This window comes from Pelophylax lessonae (genome assembly GCF_965119305.1).
Source record: "Pelophylax lessonae genome assembly, chromosome: 5".
NCBI lineage: Eukaryota > Metazoa > Chordata > Amphibia > Anura > Ranidae > Pelophylax > Pelophylax lessonae.
In genome coordinates this window covers 417,746,543-417,769,132 of record NC_138772.1, presented here as the reverse complement: position 1 = coordinate 417,769,132, position 22,590 = coordinate 417,746,543, and the positions used below count along the sequence as shown (strand labels likewise).

At 44.2% G+C, this 22,590-nt stretch overlaps 1 protein-coding gene across 1 annotated transcript in view; it reads right to left on the bottom strand.

Annotated features, from left to right (window-relative positions):
- Positions 1-2,810, bottom strand: part of MCM4 (minichromosome maintenance complex component 4) — a 38,209-nt gene extending 35,399 nt beyond the window's left edge. Inside the window, exons 1-2 of the mRNA XM_082259875.1 lie at positions 2,657-2,810; positions 771-844 (exon numbers count right to left, since the gene is read on the bottom strand). Coding sequence (XP_082116001.1) covers positions 771-840 — 70 coding nt within the window. The 5' untranslated portion in view covers positions 841-844; positions 2,657-2,810. The remainder of the gene's footprint in view (positions 1-770; positions 845-2,656) is intronic.
- Positions 2,811-22,590: the final 19,780 nt, after the last annotated feature.

Below are 22,590 nucleotides of genomic sequence, written 5' to 3'. Positions count from 1 at the left end.
GGTCTGTAGGGAGAGTAACTTGCGAGTGACTTTCTTGCGACCGAGTAGCGTGCGACTGGGAGTAACTGTCTGTCGGTGAGTACCAACATAAAAACACGGTGGGCGGTCCGTAAGTGGTTTATAACTTTATTGAAGTGTCACACACTACATTTTATTCACAGCTATGCACTGCAGCAGTACAGTGAAAGTGGGGTCCAGTGAATTGTGTAAAATGCAAACATGCCGCATTTTTCTGCAACATACTGAAAGCGACCTCAATGCAGTAAATTGGTGCAGCACATAAAATAATTTCTTTGCACCTCAGCGGTAAACCTACATTGATCTGTACAGATTAACACAGGTTACTTAACACAGCATGAATGAGCCCTTAGGCCACGTTCACATGTGGGCGTAGCAGATGACTGTCAGAAACACTGCGATCCGGAAATCATTGCAAATTGTGAGATGCCTGTGCGATGTCCGTGAATTGCAATGGCACAGGTGTCTCGCGATTTGCAATGATATCCAGATCGCGGGCAGAATCGCGGTGATTCTACCCGCGATCTGCTACGCCCACATGTGAACGTAGACTAAAAGATAACTGTACTTTTGGCACTTCAAGGCTTCGCTTGACATCACCATCACCTGTATGGAAATTGTATTCCTTCTTTTTTGATAAGGAATTGATGCAGAGTCCAGACAGCAGACTTTCAACGAAGAGGCTAAGCAGTTAACTGATATTCAGTCATTTTAGTAAAAAGCAATGATGAACAAAATCGTAGATAACTTACGAGTGGGGGGATTGCTACCACGGCCCCGTTTGTTCCTTCTACGACTTGGTGTGGATGTTGGAGAAGACATGATGCTGTAAAAAAATGAGATATTAGGCACTTTAAACCAAAACCTAGCATGTGATTTAACTGTTAAAATCCATCCACTGCCTTTCTCCCTCTAAACATGCATTAAAAAAAAACAGGTTACCTGTCACTGTCCCATGTGGCAGAACTGGGTAGAACTCAGGAATGGGAGAACAGAAATGCACATTCTTTGGGAAGTATAGCAAGTCCAATGCATGCATTTCAGCTGTTTACCTTTCCAAAAACTTTACAGAAAACTGTACTTTTCTTTGAACTGTACAAAGAAACCTGTAAAGGGATAAGCCTCATTTCATTGCCTATTTGCTCTACACCCTATCCAAATTCACAGCAAGAATTGCTGTATAAAGTATCATAACCTAAATATCAGCCATTTATTCCAAACTGCATACAGGCGTTTCAGGCTGTGCCTTATCTGGAAATGATGGCTTCTATGAAGGAGTACTGACTAATCCTGTATAAACCGTAAGTTATGGTGAGTATGGCTTAAAGCAACCAGAAAGCCCTTAAAGGCCATTTCACACGAGTGGCAGTAGAAATAAGCAGTGTATCTGCCTTTTTACTCCCCCTGACCACCCAACTAAATCCTAACACTGCAGTTCACATGCTGTAGCAAATGTAATTGTTTGCAGAGTTTTGACAGGTAGAACCTTGGGTCAAACTGACCCAATATGATCCGTGCTACAATCACGAGCCAACCTCTTGCCTCGCAGTTTCACATTTTAATACAAAATTCACCTTGGGACTAGAACAACAACAGGCACCCAAAAGACAATGGTATCGCCTGCTGAACTTTTCTTAACATGTCTCAATCCACTACATTACATAAAAAAAATAAAAAAATAGGAGGGTTTGTTGGGAGGATTTTAATAACTTCCTTTTTAAACAGAAAGGGAGAAAACATTAAGACCCTGATCACAGTGTTGTGACTGGTTTGATTGCACTGGAAAGACACAGGTCATGGCTTGGACACACAAAACACTTGATTTCTACTTGCCATGTTCACACCACAACACCGCCCGGAGACAGATCTGATGCATTTATAACAGTGGACAGCAGGGATCCTCAAGCTACGGCCCTCCACCTATTGCTGGACTACACATCCCATGAGGCATTGCAAAACTGACATTCACAGACTTGGCTGGGCATGATGGGAATTGTAGTTCCTGAACAACTGGAGGGCCATAGTTTGAGGACTACTGGTGTACAAGAAAATATTGCACCACACTGCTGTGCAGTGACGTAAATAGATATCAACGTGTGCACGTAAAAAAAAAAAAAAAAACCCTGTATGAAGCACTGAAACATGCATCACACTGCCCCCTACCACTAACTCAATTGATGCAGTTTCGTATGCGGGCAGCACATCACAATGGATGCATTTGTGATTTAGGAAGAGCAAAATGCACTCTCGCAACATGCTTTTTACTTTTTTTTTTCTACCAACTTTGTTGAAACTTCACAAAATGACATCCCATACACGTGTAGGCACTGTGATCCGCAGCAGAGAGTGAGGAATTAGTGGCTCAATCTGATCTGCAGGGCTTTCTATAGGTACATTAGGCTGACCATAACCTGAGGTAAGATTAAATAAAATAAATGCACTGATGCAGAATTGTACACACATGGAGAATTCCCACAGGTTGCCATGTTAGCACCCCTTCCAAGTGCACTGCCTCCAGATGTGAAGGATCCCAGTAACTCAGAGAAGCACACAATGACACACATGGTAATTCTGCTCTGAAACAACTGGAGAGCCACAAGAGATCCCTAGGACACAAGGGCTGTCAGGGGACACTGACCTGATATGCGGGTGTTATGATTCCAGCAGCAATAGTCACAAAGCCCGATCAACCAGCTCCGGTCTCTTCTCCCGCCAAGAGAATTCGCGCCACTCGGAACGTCACGTGACCAGTTTCGCGGGTTTTTGGTGCTCATACAGCTAGAATAAAGGATAGCCCAACTAGACTGAGGGGAGGAGAATGTTGTCAAAATTAAATAATGATAATAAACTAGCTCTATAGTGATTACTGATACGTGTGAGCTGTAGTAATAACTTTTGTAAAATAGGTGCTGTTTTTTTTTCCTTATACTATGTCACTTCTTATACGTGGCAATTCATTGAAGTCTGATACACCCCTTTAGTGCATGTGGTATAGTCCTCACTCTTTCCCGAAACTAACTGGAGCGGAGTGAATTGTAGGCGTGTTCGGTGTTTGTATTGGGCGGAGATTGAAGTGGGAGTGGTGGAGAAGTGAGAAGGAGAATGTGTGTTTGGCTAGGATGGGTGCTCTGTCCCACACAGGGAAATGATCCGATATCACACAGGCTGCTCACTGTACACCCAGCCACAGAAATAGAGTGCTAATTTATATCCATTAATACATGTTATGACTCTAATTAAAGTCGATTTATCATTAAAATTCCCATCTTAAGTATCATTCATTCACATTTTTTTACAGTAAAAAAGTTATTAAAAGTTTTAAAGTTACAATGTAACGGAACGACAAACGTACCACAAATCGCAGTCAACATACAGATAATAGTATATAAAGAAGTTCAACATCTGTATATATAAAGGTGACCAGATTTTTAAAACGAAATCCAGGGATACATTTTTTTTTTATTGGCAAATGGTAAACAATTTAATAAGCATATTTTCCTCAAATTATATACAGTTGTGCTCATAAGTTTACATACCCTGGCAGAATTTATGATTTCTTGGCCATTTTTCAGAAATAATGAAATACACAAAAACTTTTCTTTCACTCTGGTTAGTGTTTGACTGAAGCCATTCATTATCAATCAACCGTGTTTACTCTTTTTAAATCATAATGACAACAGAAACTCCCCAAATGACCCTGATCAAAAGTTTATGTACCCCAGTCCTTAATACCATCTATTGCCCCCTTTAACATCAATGACAGCTTGAAGTCTTTTGTGGTATATTTGTGGATGAGGCTCTTTATCTTCTCAGATGGTAAAGCTGCCCATTCTTCCTGGCAAAAAGCCTCCAGTTCCTGTAAATTCTTTGGCTGTCTTGCATGAACTGCACGTTTGAGATCTCCCCAGAGTGGCTCAATGATATTGAGGTCAGGAGACTGAGATAGCCACTCCAGAACCTTCTCCAGAACTAATTCTGCTGTAGCCAATGACAGATTGACTTGGCCAGTATTTTTTGATAACATACTGCATTCATCTTGCCATCAATTCTGACCAAATTTCCTGTGCCTTTATAGCTCACACATCCCCAAAATATCAGCGATCCACCTCCGTGTTTCACAGTAGGAATGGTGTACCTTTTCATCATAGGCCTTGTTGGCTCCTCTCCAAATGTAGCATTTATGGTTGTGTCCAAAAAGCTAAATTTTGGTCTCATCACTCCAAATGACTTTGTGCCAGAAGGTTTGAGGCTTGTCTCTGTGCTGTTTGGCGCATTGTAAGCGGGATACTTTGTGGCATTTGCGTAGTAATGGCTTTCTTCTGGCGACTCGACCATGCAGCCCATCTTTCTTCAAGTGCCTTATTGTGCATCTTGAAACAGCCAAACCCCTGTTTTCAGAGAGTCCTATATTTCACCTGAAGTTATTTGTGGGTTTTCTTTGAATTCCGAACAATTATCCTGGCAGTTGTGGCTGAAATTTTAGTTGGTCTACCTGACCGTGGTTTGGTTGCAACAGAACCCTTCCTTTTCCACTTCTTGATTAGAGTTTGAACACTGCTGATTGGCATTCTCAATTCCTTGGATATCTTTTTATATCCCTTTCCTGTTTTATACAGTTCAACTACCTTTTCCTGCAGATCCTTTGACAATTCTTTTGCTTTCCCCATGACTCAGAATCCAGAAATGTCAGTGCAGCACTGGATGAAAGATGCAAGGGTCTGTCAGGAGTCCAGAAACTCATTAACCTTTTATACACACACACACTAATTACAAGCAAACAGATCACAGGTTGGGATGGTTACCTTTAATTGCCATTCAAACCCCTTTGTGTCAACTTGTGTGCATGTTATCAGGCCAAATCACCAGGGTATGTAAACTTTTGGTCAGGGTAATTTAGGTAGTTTCTGTTGTCATTATGATTTAAAAATAGTAAATACAGTAGATTGATAATACATGGCTTCAGCCAAACACTAACCAAGAGTTTAAGAAATTTAAGTTTAAGTATAAGAAAAGTTTTTGTCTTATCATTCATATTCTTGGAAAAATGGCCAAGAAATCATAAATTCTGCCAGGGTATGTAAACTTATGAGCACAACTGTATGCAGTGTATGAGGTATGTGGTTATGGAAGGATCATATATATATATATATATATATATATATATATATATATATATATATATATTTTGTGAGGGCTTAGCTCGGTGGTAGGCGTGGATGACCCCTTGGGGGGTGCGTTTTCACAAGAAGATAGCCGAGAAGTGCTTGCAAACAACAGTTTGGTTTATTAATGCATTTTTCTTCACCAGACTGCAAGCGTCAAAACCAGCAAAATAAAATAAAAGACAAAATAAATCCTTGCCTCTGTGGGCAGCTACCTTCTCACACTGGAACTTACCTTAGAGTCTGTCCCCAACCTACTGTTGGGCAGACTTTGCTGATCCTACAGCAGACCATCAATAGTTCATTTATAATCTCTTCACACAGCAAACAGTTCATTTAACATGTCCCTTTTCCTCTTCATATGGAACATGTCCCTTTGTTTTCTCTCCACATAGAAAAACAGTCCATGTCCTCACCTTTGAGAAGTCTTCAGTCTTACTTAATTTCCCCTTCACACAGGAAATGTCCATTGGTTTCTTTTCACCTAGAAACGATCCAAGACCTCACTTCGAGTAGTCTTCACACTCGTTTACCCTCCTTAGCGCACATCACTTCAGGGGGTCTTCTCCCATGCTCACCAGCTTGTCGGGAGGCACTCATCTGTCTGTCCTCCTCTCCCAGCCCACACAGCGACAGGAGGCAGCAGTCCTTCTCCCAGGCTTCCTCAGCGTCGGGAGGCACACATCTGTCTGTCCTCCTCTCCCAGCCCACACAGCGACAGGAGGCAGCAATCCATAGACTTCCTCTGGACAAATTATAGAGGCCTTCATTTCCTCATTCCGAACAGCTGAAGGCCTTTCAACTTCTTTACACCTTCCTTCTGCCTTTGGCAGCCGACACCCTATAGTAATTGGTGAACTTTCCAAACCAGGTGGGAATGTGTCTCCTCTCCGTGACTACATTCCCAGATTTACCTGACTTCCTGTCACAATATATATATATATATATATATATACAGTATATATATATATATATATATTGTGACAGGAAGTCAGGTAAATCTGGGAATGTAGTCACGGAGAGGAGACACATTCCCACCTGGTTTGGAAAGTTCACCAATTACTATAGGGTGTCGGCTGCCAAAGGCAGAAGGAAGGTGTAAAGAAGTTGAAAGGCCTTCAGCTGTTCGGAATGAGGAAATGAAGGCCTCTATAATTTGTCCAGAGGAAGTCTATGGATTGCTGCCTCCTGTCGCCGTGTGGGCTGGGAGAGGAGGACAGACAGATGTGTGCCTCCCGACGCTGAGGAAGCCTGGGAGAAGGACTGCTGCCTCCTGTCGCCGTGTGGGCTGGGAGAGGAGGACAGACAGATGAGTGCCTCCCGACAAGCTGGTGAGCATGGGAGAAGACCCCCTGAAGTGATGTGCGCTAAGGAGGGTAAACGAGTGTGAAGACTACTCAAAGTGAGGTCTTGGATCGTTTCTAGGTGAAAAGAAACCAATGGACATTTCCTGTGTGAAGGGGAAATTAAGTAAGACTGAAGACTTCTCAAAGGTGAGGACATGGACTGTTTTTCTATGTGGAGAGAAAACAAAGGGACATGTTCCATATGAAGAGGAAAAGGGACATGTTAAATGAACTGTTTGCTGTGTGAAGAGATTATAAATGAACTATTTATGGTCTGCTGTAGGATCAGCAAAGTCTGCCCAACAGTAGGTTGGGGTACAGACTCTTAGGTAGGTTCCAGGTAGGTAGGGGAGCGGGTACCTGGTTTGATACAGTAGGTACCTGCTCCCACTTTCGGCTGAGTTCACTATGGTAAACTCAGCTGGAAGTTCGCCCCCCTCCTCCTTCCCCGCAGCCGGCCCAATGAGAGAGCGTATCGTAACAAGGCTTCACTGCCAGTTTTCCTTAGTAGAGATGGCAGCACCTGGCAGCCGATTGAAAAATTAGCTCGGGTGAAGACACCGCGGGATTCCTGGACAGGTTAGGCCCTGTTCACACCTGAGCATTTTTCAGCTCATAAAACGCTAATCTCTGAAGTCTCAAAATGCCCAACAAGCAAAATCCCATTCATTTCTATGGCCCCTGTTTTCATACTGTATGAGCGTTTTGTCGCCTGAAGCAAAACGCATGAAGCTCAAAAAAGTACATGATCTTCTTTTTTGTCAGATTACAAACATTTCTGTTAGATGTCAATGCCTGCCTCCAAACACCTGCAAAAAACGCCTGAATAAATGCCTGAAAAATGCATGAAAAAAAAAAAAACATCTGAAAAGCCCAAAGAAATGCCTGAAAAACACCTAAAAAAGCCTGAAAATTATACCCTCAGGTGTAAATGAAGCCTAAAGATGGATACACACACTATACAACTTTTGTTGTTTGATTTCCATTAGATTTACCTTCAACTATGTAGTGCAAGGGTCTGCCTGATTGCATACACATTGAAAGTGTTCAGGTTTGACCTCATATTATATGATTTTGGTAAATCTAAAGGAAAAAATCCATAGAAAACTGTATAGTGTGTATCCAGATCCCATGTCCAAATACTAAAAGTCAGCAGCTACAGTACTTGCAGGAGCCTGGAGCTCTTCTTTTATATATTTTTCTTTGAAGTTTACTTCTTTGTTATGTATAAGTGAATTATATGTTATGGGACTGCTATTTTATCATTTTTGATGCACATTGCTTATTGTGGTTTGATATGAGTAAACCTTATTTTTTCTCACACATATTTTTGTATTGATCACTACAAAGATATTCATTTTGCGCACCTTTTAGATTAATTATTTTTATAATTCATTTGTTTCCAGAATACAAGTTACTGCATTACCTCTTTTTACACTAAGCACACAATTTTCTCTGGGTATATAATTCTTTTGGGGTGTCGTTAGCTTTGTATTGACACCCACAGCAGATCGCAAACAGTGCAATTGTAACGTGGTGCAGGAAACATGCAGCGATTACTGTGTTTTCTGCACTGTATATGTGTAAACCTAGGCTGAAGGCTAAATTCACCTTTTGGTAAATAAAATGTTAAATACACATCTTTTTGCAGGTAAAACAATGTGCATTTATTTTAAATTTTTTTTTACATTGCATCCTGTAAAGCATTACACCCGCGATCAGCAGATAACGGGACCATGTCAGGATCCTGCAGACTCTCAGTACCCTGTCTGCCCATACCTCTGACATGGACAGGCAGTCACTAAATGCAGAGCCGGTGTTAGACTATTCTGCGCCCTAGGCCAGACCAGCTACTTGCGACCCTCCCAATAAATAAAAAAAAAAAAATCAAAATTGTCCTATTTCCCTATACTCGCAGCACACTCTATGCATTCCCCATACTCCCCCCTATACTTGCATTACTCGCAGTGTGTCAGAGGGGGGAGCTGTGTGTCAGGGTGAGGGAGCAGTGTGTCAGAGAGGGTGGAGCAGTGTGTCAGAGAGGGGGGTGACCAGTTCTCCATTAATGCAGAGTGACCAGTGCCCCCATCCAATGCAGAGTGACAAGTGCCCCCATTAATGCAGAGTGACCAGTGCCCCCATCAATGCAAAGTGACCAGTGACCAGTGCCCCATCAATGCAGAGTGACCAGTGCCCCATCAATGCAGAGTGACCAGTGCCCCCATCAATGCAGAGTGACCAGTGCCCCCATCAATGCAGAGTGACCAGTGTGCCCCCATCAATGCAGAGTGACCAGTGATCATTGTGCCCCCATCAATGCAGAGTGACCAGTGTGCCCCCATCAATGCAGTGACCAGTGTGCCCCCATCAATGCAGTGACCAGTGTGCCCCCATCAATGCAGAGTAACCAGTGTGCCCCCATCAATGCAGAGTGACCAGTGACCAGTGTGCCCCCATCAATGCAGAGTGATCAGTGACCAGGGCCCCCATCAATGCAGAGTGACCAATGACCAGTGTGCCCCCATCAATGCAGAGTGACCAGTGCCCCCATCAATGCAGAGTGACCAGTGACCAGTGTGCCCCCATCAATGCAGAATGACCAGTGTATGGGGATTAGAGCGCCGCATGATTAAACAGAGCAGGGTTCTTCTTCTTACCCGTCGTAGCCGCTGTAATGTGAAGTCCCGCTTCCTGGACTGGCTCCTATGATAGACGTCACCAGTGTGCTGTCTATCATAGGTTGGCGGCAGTCCAGGAGGCGGGACTTCACATTACAGCAGCCACACTGGGTAAGCAGAAGAACCCTGCTCTGTTGAATCATGCGGCGCTCGCCCTCCCTTCCCTTCCGAAGGCAGCCCAATAAACCTATGGCAGGGCCGGCCCTGGGCGTGCCCCCCCTGCCCCAGCTCACGGTGCACCCACCCAGGGACAAAACTGGGGACTGGTCACCGTACCCTAGGCAACAATGCAGATTGACCAGTGACCATTGTGCCCCCATCAATGCAGAGTGACCAGTGTGCCCCCGTCAATGCAGAGGATGGTCAGCCCACTCTAGGCAACAGTGCAGAGTGACCAGTGCCCCCATCAATGCAGAGTGACCAGTGACCAGTGTGCCCCCATCAATGCAGAGTACCCAGTGTGCCCCTGACTGCTGCCTAGTTTGCCTAGCGGGAAAGCCGGCCTTGACTAAATTGCAGGAAGATCAATGAACTATGAGAACTAGAGAACTACAAGCCGTCAGCTGCAATGGGTTATGGTACTTGTAGTCTATTTATTCACAGGAAACTGTGAATGATGTGGCCATGTGGGCGGAGCATGTCATGTCATGGTACTGCATTTCAATGCAATCTGGTTACAGTTGGATTGATTTACTAAAACTGGAGAGTGCAAAATCTGGTGCAGCTCTGTACAGAAACAAATCAGCTTCCAGGTTTTTTTTAGTCAAAGCCTAATTGAACAATTTAAAGTTATAAGCTGATAGGCACCAGTTTCTGACTGCTCCAGCTTCAGCAAATCTCCCCCAGTGCTTTTTTAAAAGTAGTGCATGCCCTACCTTTGGTGGTAGTCAAAGGAATGAGCTGAAAATTGCATCGTACAGGAAATCTCTCCGTGTGGTGTAAATTGGCACTTAGTGAGGAAACCTTCCTGTAATAAAGGATGTCTCACATTGTGCAGGTTGCTGGATTTTGTAAAAGTCCTCTCTGCGGGGAAGCCCCGTCTTCTTTCTGCCTCTGAACTTCAGGTATTGTGATGGTTAAAAGCTTTGAGTTCTGGGCTGAGCTGCTGTGATGAAGCTGCGACCACTCACCCCCTCCTTCCTCCTCTTCCCCTGAGAAAAGCTCTTTCCTGGCGCCAACATGGCAGCTTGCTGATAGTATATGCTCTAATGGATTGGTACCAGGAAAGGAAAATTAAAGTGATTGTAAAGTCTCGTTTTTTTTTCTTTCAAAAATAAACATGTGATGTGAATGTACAATGTATATGTAAAGCGCTGGGTAAATTGACAACGCTATATAAGTACCTGAAATAAATAAAAAATAAATAAATACTTACCTGCTCTGTTGCAGTGGTTTTGCACAGAGCAGCCCGGCTCCTCCTCTTCTCGGGTCCCTCTTCTGTGCTTCTGGCCCCTCCCTCCTGTTGAGTACCCCCACAGCAAGCAGCTTGCTATGGGGGTACCCGAGCCGAGTCACAGATACCTGTGTCCTGTCAGACACATAGACCCGACCTGCCCCCCCCCCCTCTTTTTCTCCTGGCTGGCTAGCTGACTTTGATTGGCAGCAGCAGTGCTAGTGTCTCAGCCAATCAAGTAGGAGAATTTCAGACAGCTGAAGCACTCGTTGACATCGCTGGACAGAGAGGTACCTCAGTTAAGAATTAGAGGGGCTGCTGCACAAAGAAGGCTTTTTATCTTAAAGAGGAAGTAAACCCACCAAAAAAAAAGAAAAAAAAAAACCCTGTAAAACAAAGGCATAATGAGCTAGTATGCATCGCATACTAGCTCATTATGAAATACTTACCTTAGAACGAAGCCCCCGCAGTGCCGCCCACTCAGCGGCAGGAGGGCCGACATGTTCAGCCGTCCTGCTTCCCGGTTCACGTCCTCCGGCCATATGATTGGCCGGAGACGCGATGAGTGCACTATGTCCGCAGCCGCTGACCACCACCTGCACCATGTCCGCAGCTGCTGACTACCACCTGCACCATGTCTGCGGCCTCTGACCAGACCACCACCTGCACCATGTCCGCAGCCTCTGACCACCACATGCACCATGTCAGTAGCCTCTGACCAGACCACCACCTGCACCATGTCCGCAGCCTCTGACCACCCCCTGCACCATGTCCGTAGCCACTGACCAGACCACCCCCTGCACCATGTCAGTAGCCTCTGACTAGACCACCACCTGCACCATGTCTGCAGCCTCTTAACAGACCACCACGTGCACCATGTCAGTAGCCTCTGACCAGACCACCACCTGCACCATGTCCGCAGCCTCTGACCACCCCCTGCACCATGTCCGTAGTCACTGACCAGACCACCCCCTGCACCCTGTCTGCAGCCGCTGACCAGACCACCCCCTGCACCATGTCTGCAGCCGCTGATCACCCCCTGCACCATGTTCGCAGCCACTGACCACCACCTGCACCATGTCCGCAGCCTCTGACATCTGTTACACCATGTCCGCAGCCGCTGACCACCACCTGCACCATATTCGCAGCCTCTGACATCTCCTATACCATGTCCGCAACCTCTGACCATCTCTTGTCTTTTATCATGTCCGCAGTTTCTGAGGGGGGAGTCTGGAGAGGAGTTTGCTCATATATATATATATATATATATATATATATGTAGTAGGATTCCCAGCCGTTTTGCTGGATATGGGTCTGCCAGGGTTACCGCTAGCAACAGTAACACAATCAGGCATATTCTCCAAGTGTGAGCACTGAGACAAGAATCAGTCCAGTATCTTTGTTTTTTTTTTTTTTGGTTTATTGAGAATTTGGATGGGAGAAGAGATGAGTGGGGTACTGTTATGGCTCAACTATGAAGAATTTTATGGGGACAACTGAAAAATTGCCTGCTGACGCTGACTTGACGCTGGCTGAATGCTGGTCAACGCCGGTTGGCGCTAATGAACGCTAACTTGCGATCTGTTAGCACTGAACTGACTCCTGTCACTTTCCTGTGGCACAGAGTCCTTGTAGAACAGTGGTTCTTAACCTTGTTGGAGGTACTTAACCCCTCCAGTTTCATATGCACATTCACCGAACCCTTCTTAATTGGAAAAATAAAATATGATTTTTTCAAATTCAAAACATAGGTATATATTATTTTAGGTATATATTTATATATAGGTGCACAAAATGAACAAAACCATTAAAACATGATTTTCACACAAAAACATAATAATGAATATTTACTGCAAATTAGTGTGACTTCTGCTGTTGTCTTTCAGAGACCAGTTCAGAAATGCGCGGCTTTATCTTGGCAAGTGCCACTCTCATGTCATTATCATGTCTCATGTCACCTCACCCTGGCCTGCTGTAGGGGGGGATCTATATGGGGGACGGGACCTCACCTCACCCTGGCCTGCTGTAAGGGGGGAGATCTATATGGGGGACGGGACCTCACCTCACCCTGGCCTGCTGTAGGGGGGATCTATATGGGGGACGGGACCTCACCTCACCCTGGCCTGCTGTAGGGGGGATCTATATGGGGGATTATGCCCAGTACTACTCCAGTCCTAGCTTTTTTTCACCTTTGTCCCGACTCCCGATCACAGGCTAGGTTTTCCTCCTGCAGGCTGCAGCACCACTGTCACCACTGGCTCTCTGGCCTCTCACCTGCCGGCTTCTTCTGCTGCTGGCCTGGTGGTTCTCTCCCGCGCTGCGCTGGGCGGCCGCTGCACGGTTAGTCCCTCCTGTGGGAGATGGGGAGATATCAAATTCTATGTGTCCTCCATTTTGTATGTCTCTACCCCATTTTGTATGCATTAATGTCTTATAAGCTGTGTGTTTGTGTGTGTATGTGACCTTAGTTACACAAGATATGAAAAGTGCCTACGTACCATGGAAAGTTTCTGCAGTTCGCGATAAGGCTGTGTCAGGTGATTCTAGTCACACGCGAGATATGTCTTATATGGTATTACTCCCCAAGGTGACCTTTTGTCTCCTGAAGCTGTTTAACCAATAAGAACGTAACAAGTGCCCTATACCTATGATTATATGCCTTTTTCTTTACTATATAAGCCGCAACGAGCCTATAATAAACTGAGAGCTTGGTTTCACTATACATCTGTCTCCGTCTGTGTTATTTCCAGAAACCAGCCTCCCAGGCCTGCCAGACACAATACGAGCAAAGGAGCCATAGGTGGTCCGGGACTACCATTTGGGACCAGGGGTCCTAAATACTAACAGCTGGGGGCTCGTCCGGGATATGAGAGTCACTCTCCGCGGACACCCACACTCACCCGGTAAGTAGAAAACTCCTTTCTATGTAACCGATTGTAGTGCGGCTCCGGGGGGGACACTGGCTAGACTCATATCCAATTGAACCACAGGGGTTGGTGTGTTCCGGGAACACACGCAACATACCTATAATTGAAATATTTCAGGGAAATATTTAGTCTCAGGGAGACTTAAGAAGTGTTAGAAATTTGCTAGTCTCAGGGAGACTTAAGAAGTGTTAGCAATTTGCTCGTATTGTGTCTGAAAAATCTTTAAGCTTTCCTTCTCTGTCGCATAGAAGTATAAGATAATTTGTATTGTTTGTCTATAATGGTAGGAAAACTTTCTTGATAGCCACTGTACCCGGGAGGTATTGGTCAAGACTCGGAAAAGGTTTTTTTTTTTTTCTCTCTTTGTCCTAAAAGGGACACCCGAGTCCAAAAGTATATGGGTTTAATTTATATACATCAGTGGCTTGAAGGAGGGTTTTGAAACCATAAAAGGTTACCATGGTAACAAGTGATTATGTGAATGTGTAAATCATAGAGACATGTCCTATTGAGTGAGAGAATATTGGTATTTGTTTATTGTCTTGTTATGTAAATGGCCGGGAATATTTGGTGAGTAATATTCCTGGAAGTAAATTAAGGTAGAAGAACTGTCTACCTAAAGTTAAAGTGTTAAGAATTAATGTATATTGTATATGTGAGTTATACTGAAGATTTTAAGTGTATTATGATTAAAGGATTATGCTTAGAAGATAGACAAGCTTTCCCATATTTCCCGGGTAATCCACAATGGGATAAGGGGAGATGAAAAATGGTTAACCTATGCCCCCTTGTAGAATAATAAAACAGTTGAAAAGACTAGAAGGCTGAAAAGTAATAAGAATAATAAAGAGTTAACTAGGGCTTTTAAGAGTAAAGTCCAATTGCTTGTAAGCAGAAGGTGAAACTGTCCTGGAGATTTAATCAAGGTTTAAAAATGTATGGAGTCAGGCAAACATTAGACAGTACAGCAGCACCTGGTTTTCTCACGGCCACCAGCATTGCCAAACATATGCAATTATCTTTTTATGGAATTTTTGGAGTTTTGCCATTTATACATTTGTGCATAAAGCATAGGAACCTCTGGGAAGAGTAATAATAGTGAACAAATACAGTTTTTATCAGGCAAAACATAGTTCGCCGTAGTCGGCAAGATATTTTGAGGTTATTTTTTATAGAATTATAGATAATGAGAAATTACATTTTACAAATGGGTCCCTTGTGTCCCTAAATGTAAAAGGGAGCTCTGGTGCAAAATTTTGAAAATTGGCTACTTGCCAAGAAAGGGTTCAAACTTAAATATTTTCATTCCTGTTATAAGTTATGAAATTTATTTTGGGACAGAAAGGGTTACCGCAATTAGTGTGACCATTGGACCCTATTGGCACCGAGCCAAAAGTTTCAAATCAGATTAACTTTTTATCTGATTTCAGTTTTTGGGTGATATTTTAGGGGAGTCCTCTATTGAGGGAGGGGAACCTCTGGACAGGTTTTTGTTAGATTGGCAGAAGAAAAAAAAAAAAAAAAAATAAAAAAGTTTTTTTTTTAGTAAGATTGGCACAGAGCCAAAAAGTTTTAGTTTTATCTGACTGAAGTATGTAATATGCAAGTGGTATCTGATGTGCCATCTCTACTGATAGCCATACCATCCGATGCTACCCACTTTACAGTGATTGGTTGAAGTAATGTTTTTTTTACCGTCCTAGTGGACGAGGAGACACAGCCATCTTTGTTTCTTGTTTTGATAATCAGTCCAGGTAACTGACCTGGTGTAGAAATGCCTCAGGGCTAAATAGACAGTTTTAGTTGTCTGCTCTATAGTTCTCCAGACCACGCAAGAGGGGATGGACACCTGCTCATGAGTCAGTCCCGCTACAATATGTGGATAACATATGTAGTCACTCTGTGGAGGCCAGTCAGAGCGAGTGAGTTCATTGAGAAATGTACATGTATGTGGACACAAAGTGTCACAGGAATAATGACAATGGTGTCAGGAAAGTGTTGTTTACCTTGGTTTTGTTCTCACAGAGGGGGAAAAGGAGAGTCAGTCACGTGGGTCTTGCCAGCCCACAGTGGGTCTTGCCCGCCCACAAAACCAGGATCATTGATTGCAATGGATCCGACTGCTCCTATTTTATGACAACATTTTGAGACAAGCCACAGGTCCAGAAATGTCACAAGTAATGTTGAATGCGTTTATGTATCTGAAAAATGCTATGGTTGTAGCGCCTGCACTGGGCCTCCCAAATTATGGAAAAATGTTTTGTGTTTATGCAAGGGACAATTGTAAGACCATGACAGGTGTACTTGCCCAGGAGTATGGTGATGGATTTTGCCCTATAGTTTTTGTCCAAAGATGGTCGCAGTCCAGGTCTAAGGCATGCCTGAGGTGACTCCAAACATAGCATCTTGTGAGATGGTAATAGGGATGGCCACATCTTTTGCCCTAGGTAGGCCCCAGTTTTAAATGGGTTACTGGGATTAAAGGGTGTGTTACACAACAACATGATTGTATAGACATAATATATCTAGACAGCCATAGAGGGAGAAGAGGATGTTTTTGTAGATGGTTCCTGGTTGTAGAGCTGAAAGTCAGGCCAAAAGATCACACATTATTAGAGCTACAAACGCATGCTACAGAACAGGTTTAAGGAATTAGGTGATGGTTTAGAAAAAGTTGAGAGTGGCCTTTTTCTAAAAGAAGGGGAGATCTTGTATCCCCGCAGCTAGCGCCCCACTGTCTAAAAGCAGGGAAGAAATAAGAGTTCCTTTTAGTCAATAGTAGATGGATTCAGCAGATGATATGGGCCAAGAACCACATGACTGCCTAGAAACAATTGAAAGTGTCACTTCACCCCGTGCAGACACGATGAAAGAGCTCATCACCAACCTTCTTCAGGCTATGTTGTTACCCTCAGAGTTAGCTATCATTCACTGTAGGGCACATACCAGAGGTACTGATGACATCTCCAAGGGCAACGCACTAGCAGACAAAATAGCAAAAGCAGCCGCACAACAGTTACCTTTAGGAGCCCTAAAACAAATGCCTGTCCTAACCCACATCCTCCCCGATGATGCCCAGTTGATCACAGATCTACAGGCCTCAGCCACTGCTGAGGAATTGGAGGACTGGTGTTATCCTGTTTTGCAAAGGAATCCTGAAACAGGATTGATTTGCAAAGAGGGGAAACCATGTATACCCCGTAATAGTGCTCCTATTTGCATTGCCCAGAATTCAGGTACAGTGGAAAGGATAAATAGGACAATCAAAGACGAGTTGAGAAAAAGTAAATTGGAATTTTGAATCAAGTGGAACGGAAAAGTTGCTCGCACCTTTCTTTTCTTTTCACAGGTATCAACCCATCACTTGAAGGAAGGAGATGAAGTAGCATCACAAGACCAAGGCCGGATTTCGTTTTGGACCAAAAGACAAAGGTAGTCGCAGTGACCAGAATCGCTGTCCTTGTGGAGAACCAACAAGCCTGGATCCATGCTACTCGAGTGAAATTGGTGAAGGAGGCTCCACCCCCAGAAGCAAGTCCAGATCCAGACCCAAGAGAGGTACTAACGGGGGCGGACGGCCCTGACCTTGAACAGGAAGGTCCAGAAGCAAGAGAGGTACTAACGGGAGTGGACGACTCTGACCTCGAACAGGATAGTCAAGAAAAGGGGGTTTTTCAGAGGCAGGCGGCCCTGACCCTGTAGAAAAATGACATTCCTGATAGCACCAGATTCTGGAAAACTTTGGCTACTTATAGGACTCGTATCATTTTCAGTCTTCTCTGTAGTATGGGTTACCACTAGCTGTATTTATCATTCAGAAGACCTGGTAGGGCTACAGGCCATTTGCAGAGCTTCCAAACACCCCAACACAGAGTAATGCACATAACAGACAAAAGAGAGATGAAAGCTCAAAAAGTCTTACAGATAAAATGTCATTGTTGCAATTTAAATATGCATATGCCCAGAAGTCCGGATATGAAAAATGTTGGATATGTAGTAAACTCCATCCTAGCACCGCTAGAATCCCCCTAATAGCGATACCTTTAAACTTCACCCCCTTCCTAAATGGTACACCTCCTGTTGTCCTCACCAATGTCACGAGAACACTCTCAAATGATACCCTCACTTTCCAAATTATTGGTAGGAGTCATTCCCCAGACTGGTGTTTTAGGTTGGGAAACTCCACCAAGGGAGCTGAAGTGTGCCGGCAAACTAAGATTAATTTCTCAATGACCTCGATGGACAGCTCCTTCTGGCACACCTCAGAACCAGCCCTAAACGCCACTCTAATGAACTTTCTTAACTCCAGTTCTACTTCCTCTTCCCCAGTAGGACAGTTGTTGTCAAATTTAGCTTGGTCCAGTTATGATGATCAATTAATGGCACTACTTCACAAACGTCCCCTGGCTTTGGGAAACAGTACTTATATTTGTTGTGGAAAGATTTGTCACCCTTGGATCCCCATTGAACCCCAAGGGTGGTGTTACCTCGCATCCCTAGTTCCCATCATGGGTGTAGTGGGAGACAACGAAGGAGGACATCTCCTAGAAGCTAGTATGTATCCTAGGTACCCCCTCAAACACCGCAATAAAAGGGAATTATTCCTTGAGAAGGATATGGTATGGGCCTGGTTCCCCTCATGGACCGGATGGGGAATAGACATGATGAAAAGGTTGAATAATTACTCTAAAATTCTCGATGACATCCTAGATAAGAACTCAGGGGACATTACCAAATTAAATATAGAAGTGAGGGCAATTAAGAAACAACTTGAGCTCCATGACCTAGCCATAGAAAGCATGAGTGCTGCTCTTACTGGGTTATGTGAAGTTACGGAGGATTATGAATGTTGCACATGGATACACAATACATCTGTTGAGATACCCGATTATTATGATATTATTGCACAGCACCGGAAAGAAGTAGACAAGTTGCAACAGGAAGCTAGGAATATTGCTAAGACATGGAGTCCTTTTGGTAGTGGGAATTTTGAATTTGGAGGAATATCCTCATGGTTGAAAAATATCGCTATGACTGTTGTAATGGTTTTGCTTTTTTTATTATTCCTATATGCATGCTTCAAACTCGTAATGTGTATTATTGCTAGAGTTTCCCGACCAAAGGTGAAAAATGTCTCTATGCTATCCCACCAAGTCCCAGGCTACCAGACCCCCTCGACTAATAACCCTAAAGAATATACTGAGTACATTAAGAGGTATAAACAGAAAGAAAAAAAGAACCTTATTGTTTAAAGGATGATATATGATCTGGTCTTTCAAGCAGCAGGGATATAGAAAATTAATCTGCCAATCGTGGTACTATATTCCTAGGAGGTTTAGGACTCCTGATAATATCCCTAAGAATTATATATTCCAATGATATACAGGGTGACAAGGGAAAATCAATTAAGGGGTTAATGATTTTAAGAGGGGATTGTGGGAGATGGGGAGATATCAAATTCTATGTGTCCTCCATTTTGTATGTCTCTACCCCATTTTGTATGCATTAATGTCTTATAAGCTGTGTGTTTGTGTGTGTATGTGACCTTAGTTACACAAGATATGAAAAGTGCCTACGTACCATGGAAAGTTTCTGCAGTTCGCGATAAGGCTGTGTCAGGTGATTCTAGTCACACGCGAGATATGTCTTATATGGTATTACTCCCCAAGGTGACCTTTTGTCTCCTGAAGCTGTTTAACCAATAAGAACGTAACAAGTGCCCTATACCTATGATTATATGCCTTTTTCTTTACTATATAAGCCGCAACGAGCCTATAATAAACTGAGAGCTTGGTTTCACTATACATCTGTCTCCGTCTGTGTTATTTCCAGAAACCAGCCTCCCAGGCCTGCCAGACACAATACGAGCAAAGGAGCCATAGGTGGTCCGGGACTACCATTTGGGACCAGGGGTCCTAAATACTAACACCTCCCCCAGACAGTCCCTCTCCGCACCGCATGCCTGGCCTGTCTCCAAAACGCCCCCACCACCACTCTACAGTGGGCGACGCCGGCTCCGGCTGGATCGGATTCGGCCGGGAGGCCAAGCTGCACAGCCAGCAGTGAGAGTGAGCCAGGGGCAGAGAGAGCTGCGAGTGCGAGCAGAGTGAGTGACATGACACTGCGGTGCTATGTTATGCTATGTACGATGTTATGTATTTTCATGATGACGGCACGGAGTGGGAGCGGAAGGACATGGCCGAAACTGGAGAAATAGTCCCTGACAGCGAAGTGGTACTAGCAGAGGGTGTGCTGAACCCTCGAGACTGACCCACCGAACCCCTGGGGTTCGATCGAACCCAGGTTAAGAACCACTGTTGTAGAAGCTCCCTTAACACTTTCCCTTAATGTAGCTACTTGTACATCTGCTGCAACGCTTAACACTTCAGGGCCTGCATCGGCACCCTCTTGACACACACACTTCTCTTCAGGGCTTAGATTCAGGCACCCCTTTTCTAAGCTTCCTCCTGGTTAGCTGGCTCCTGGATCCCTCTGACCTTCTGGCGTGCTCCCCTATCCTAGGCAGACCCCTGGGCAGTTTACAGTACTCACGACACTGCTTTCCTGGAAACTTCCGCCCCAGCAGCTCCACTCGGTCCACAGCACACTGGATGCCTCCCTGCAGCTCAGCTCAACAGTCTGTCCTCTAGGCCGACCGCCCGCCAAGGACACCTTTCCTGACGCTGACAGGAGAAGAGACAGCTGTCACCCTCCTCCTGGGACTCTGCTTCCCACCAAAGACACCCTTTCATGTGTTCCCCTCAGACTTATATCCCCTCCCAGGATGCACTGCGGCAGATACTGCCCTCTGGGGTAGATATAAGCCCTGGTGTGCTATTGGCCAGGTTTCCTCCACTGTCCAATGAGAGCCCTCATTGGATACAGTGGGGAGACTCCCAAAGCTCAATAGGCACACCTGGAAACACATGACAGCCTAGCCGAACAATTTGGCCCCCCCATGATAAGCAGACAGGGCCTCCCTTATGGTTTTCCTAGCACCTACCTAGGAGGGTGCTACATCTATATATATATATGTATATATATATATATATATATATATATATATATATATATATATATATATATATATATAGTAAAACCTTGGTTTGAGAGTAACTTGGTTTAAGAGCGCTTTGCAAGACAAGCAAAATTTTCAAATAAATTTTGACTTGATATACAAGCGATGTCTTGATATACAAGTAGCCTCAAGTCACAGCTGAGTATAAAAGAGAAGAGAGGCACCTCTTAAATTAAATGTAATGAAGGTACAACATTTAGAAACTCACATGGTTGATGACTGGAACAGGCACATCTAAGGATGCAGGCATCTGGGGTAAAGCTGTCCACATAGACTATCCTCCACACTGCCATCTACGCCATCCCTTCCATGCTGCCCCTCGCTTTCAGATCGCTTTACTCCAAAGTGGTCTTCCCGGTCAGGATTACAGACTGGCAGTGCAGAAGATAGTCTATGTGGACAGCTTTACCCCGGATGCCTGCATACTAAGATGTGCCTGTCTTATTCATCAACCATGTGAGTTGCTAAATGTTGTACCTTCATTAAATGGAACCATATTGCTACACTTGGAGGCGCCTCTCTTCTCTTTGATACTCTGTAGCTCCTGCTGGATTTTGCTTCTAATCCCCTTGTGGAAGCGGCTATTTGTGGATGGACATTTTATGGTTACACAACCTATCGCAATGCTATAATCTTTTTTTTTTTTTTATGGACTATAAACTGAAGGATTTATGAATACATGGTTGTGGAACGAATCATCTGAGTTTCCATTATTTCTTATGGGGAAATTTGCTTTGATATAAGAGTGCTTTGGATTACAAGCATGTTTCCGGAACGAATTATGCTCGCAATCCAAGGTTTTACTGTATATATAAATATATACAGCCCTATTTACTTTCATATCTATCTTATCTATATATAATACACTCTTCAAATATGCTTTAAAATGCCTGGTTTTCCCTTTAATGAACAAAATGACGTTATGCTGTTGGGCTGGTATAATAATGCTATAGGGCTGATAGGAAATTATTTCCAGGGCTGGTTTTTATTCCCAATCCGGCCCTGCAGGTATATAAATACCTGCTTCCTCCCAGGGCTGCGTTGTGGGGGGAAATCTATAAATTCCCCATCCTTGCTAATTAGGGTGAATGGAGGAATTGTCTATTGCAAGCTATTTTATTCTAAGTGCCGGTTCACACTATAGCGTGTGCGGCGATCGCATGTAATATCGGAGCGCACTGCTCCTTCATTACATGCGATCGGATGTGCAGTGCGAATTCAGCCATACACTTTGTATGGAAAAATTCGCACTGCACCCGCACAAAAGTCGCACATGACCCTTTTTTTCAGCTGCATCAGGATCGGATCGCACAGTGGTTCACACTTGTGCGATCCGATCCTGTGCGAACTGTCAGATCGCACTGCGATATGCGATCAAACTGGGGGTGTCGTTAACATTTGATTGACACCCCCTGCGTATCGCATATGGCAGTGTGAACTGCCAGATGTGCGTTTGCGATGCGGGAACAGGCTGCGAATTCGCAGCCTTCCTGCATCGCACAAGTGTGACCCGGCACTGAATGCTGGTACCCACGGCTGTCAGAATACTGGAACAGTGACTGTAGCTGATTATCACAGTGTAGTGTCTCATAACCAGCACTCCAGTGGTCTGTTACCCTTTAGGACTCTGCTGTTCTTTTTGAGCATTTCTTCTTTCTCCTCCTTCTTCATGCACTTCCCACTGGTTTACCAAGCACATCAGTCCCCAGTATCATGGTGGATTACAAGTCCCAATGCAGACGGGTCCAGCCAACTCATAGCAGTTGACCAATTCATAGGTGTAGTGTTTTTTCTTTGTAACATTAACTTGATACATTGTACAGAGGCAATATTAGTGTCAAAAGCTGAGGGCTCTGATTTTAAATGTGAGATTGTTGCTTTTGATTTAATATAGTGCATGAGGATGGGTGCTGTCTGAAAATGTAACAATTTGTTTCTAATGCTATTTGGAGGTTTAGGGCGATTTTAGAATAGCTGCTGCTGATTTT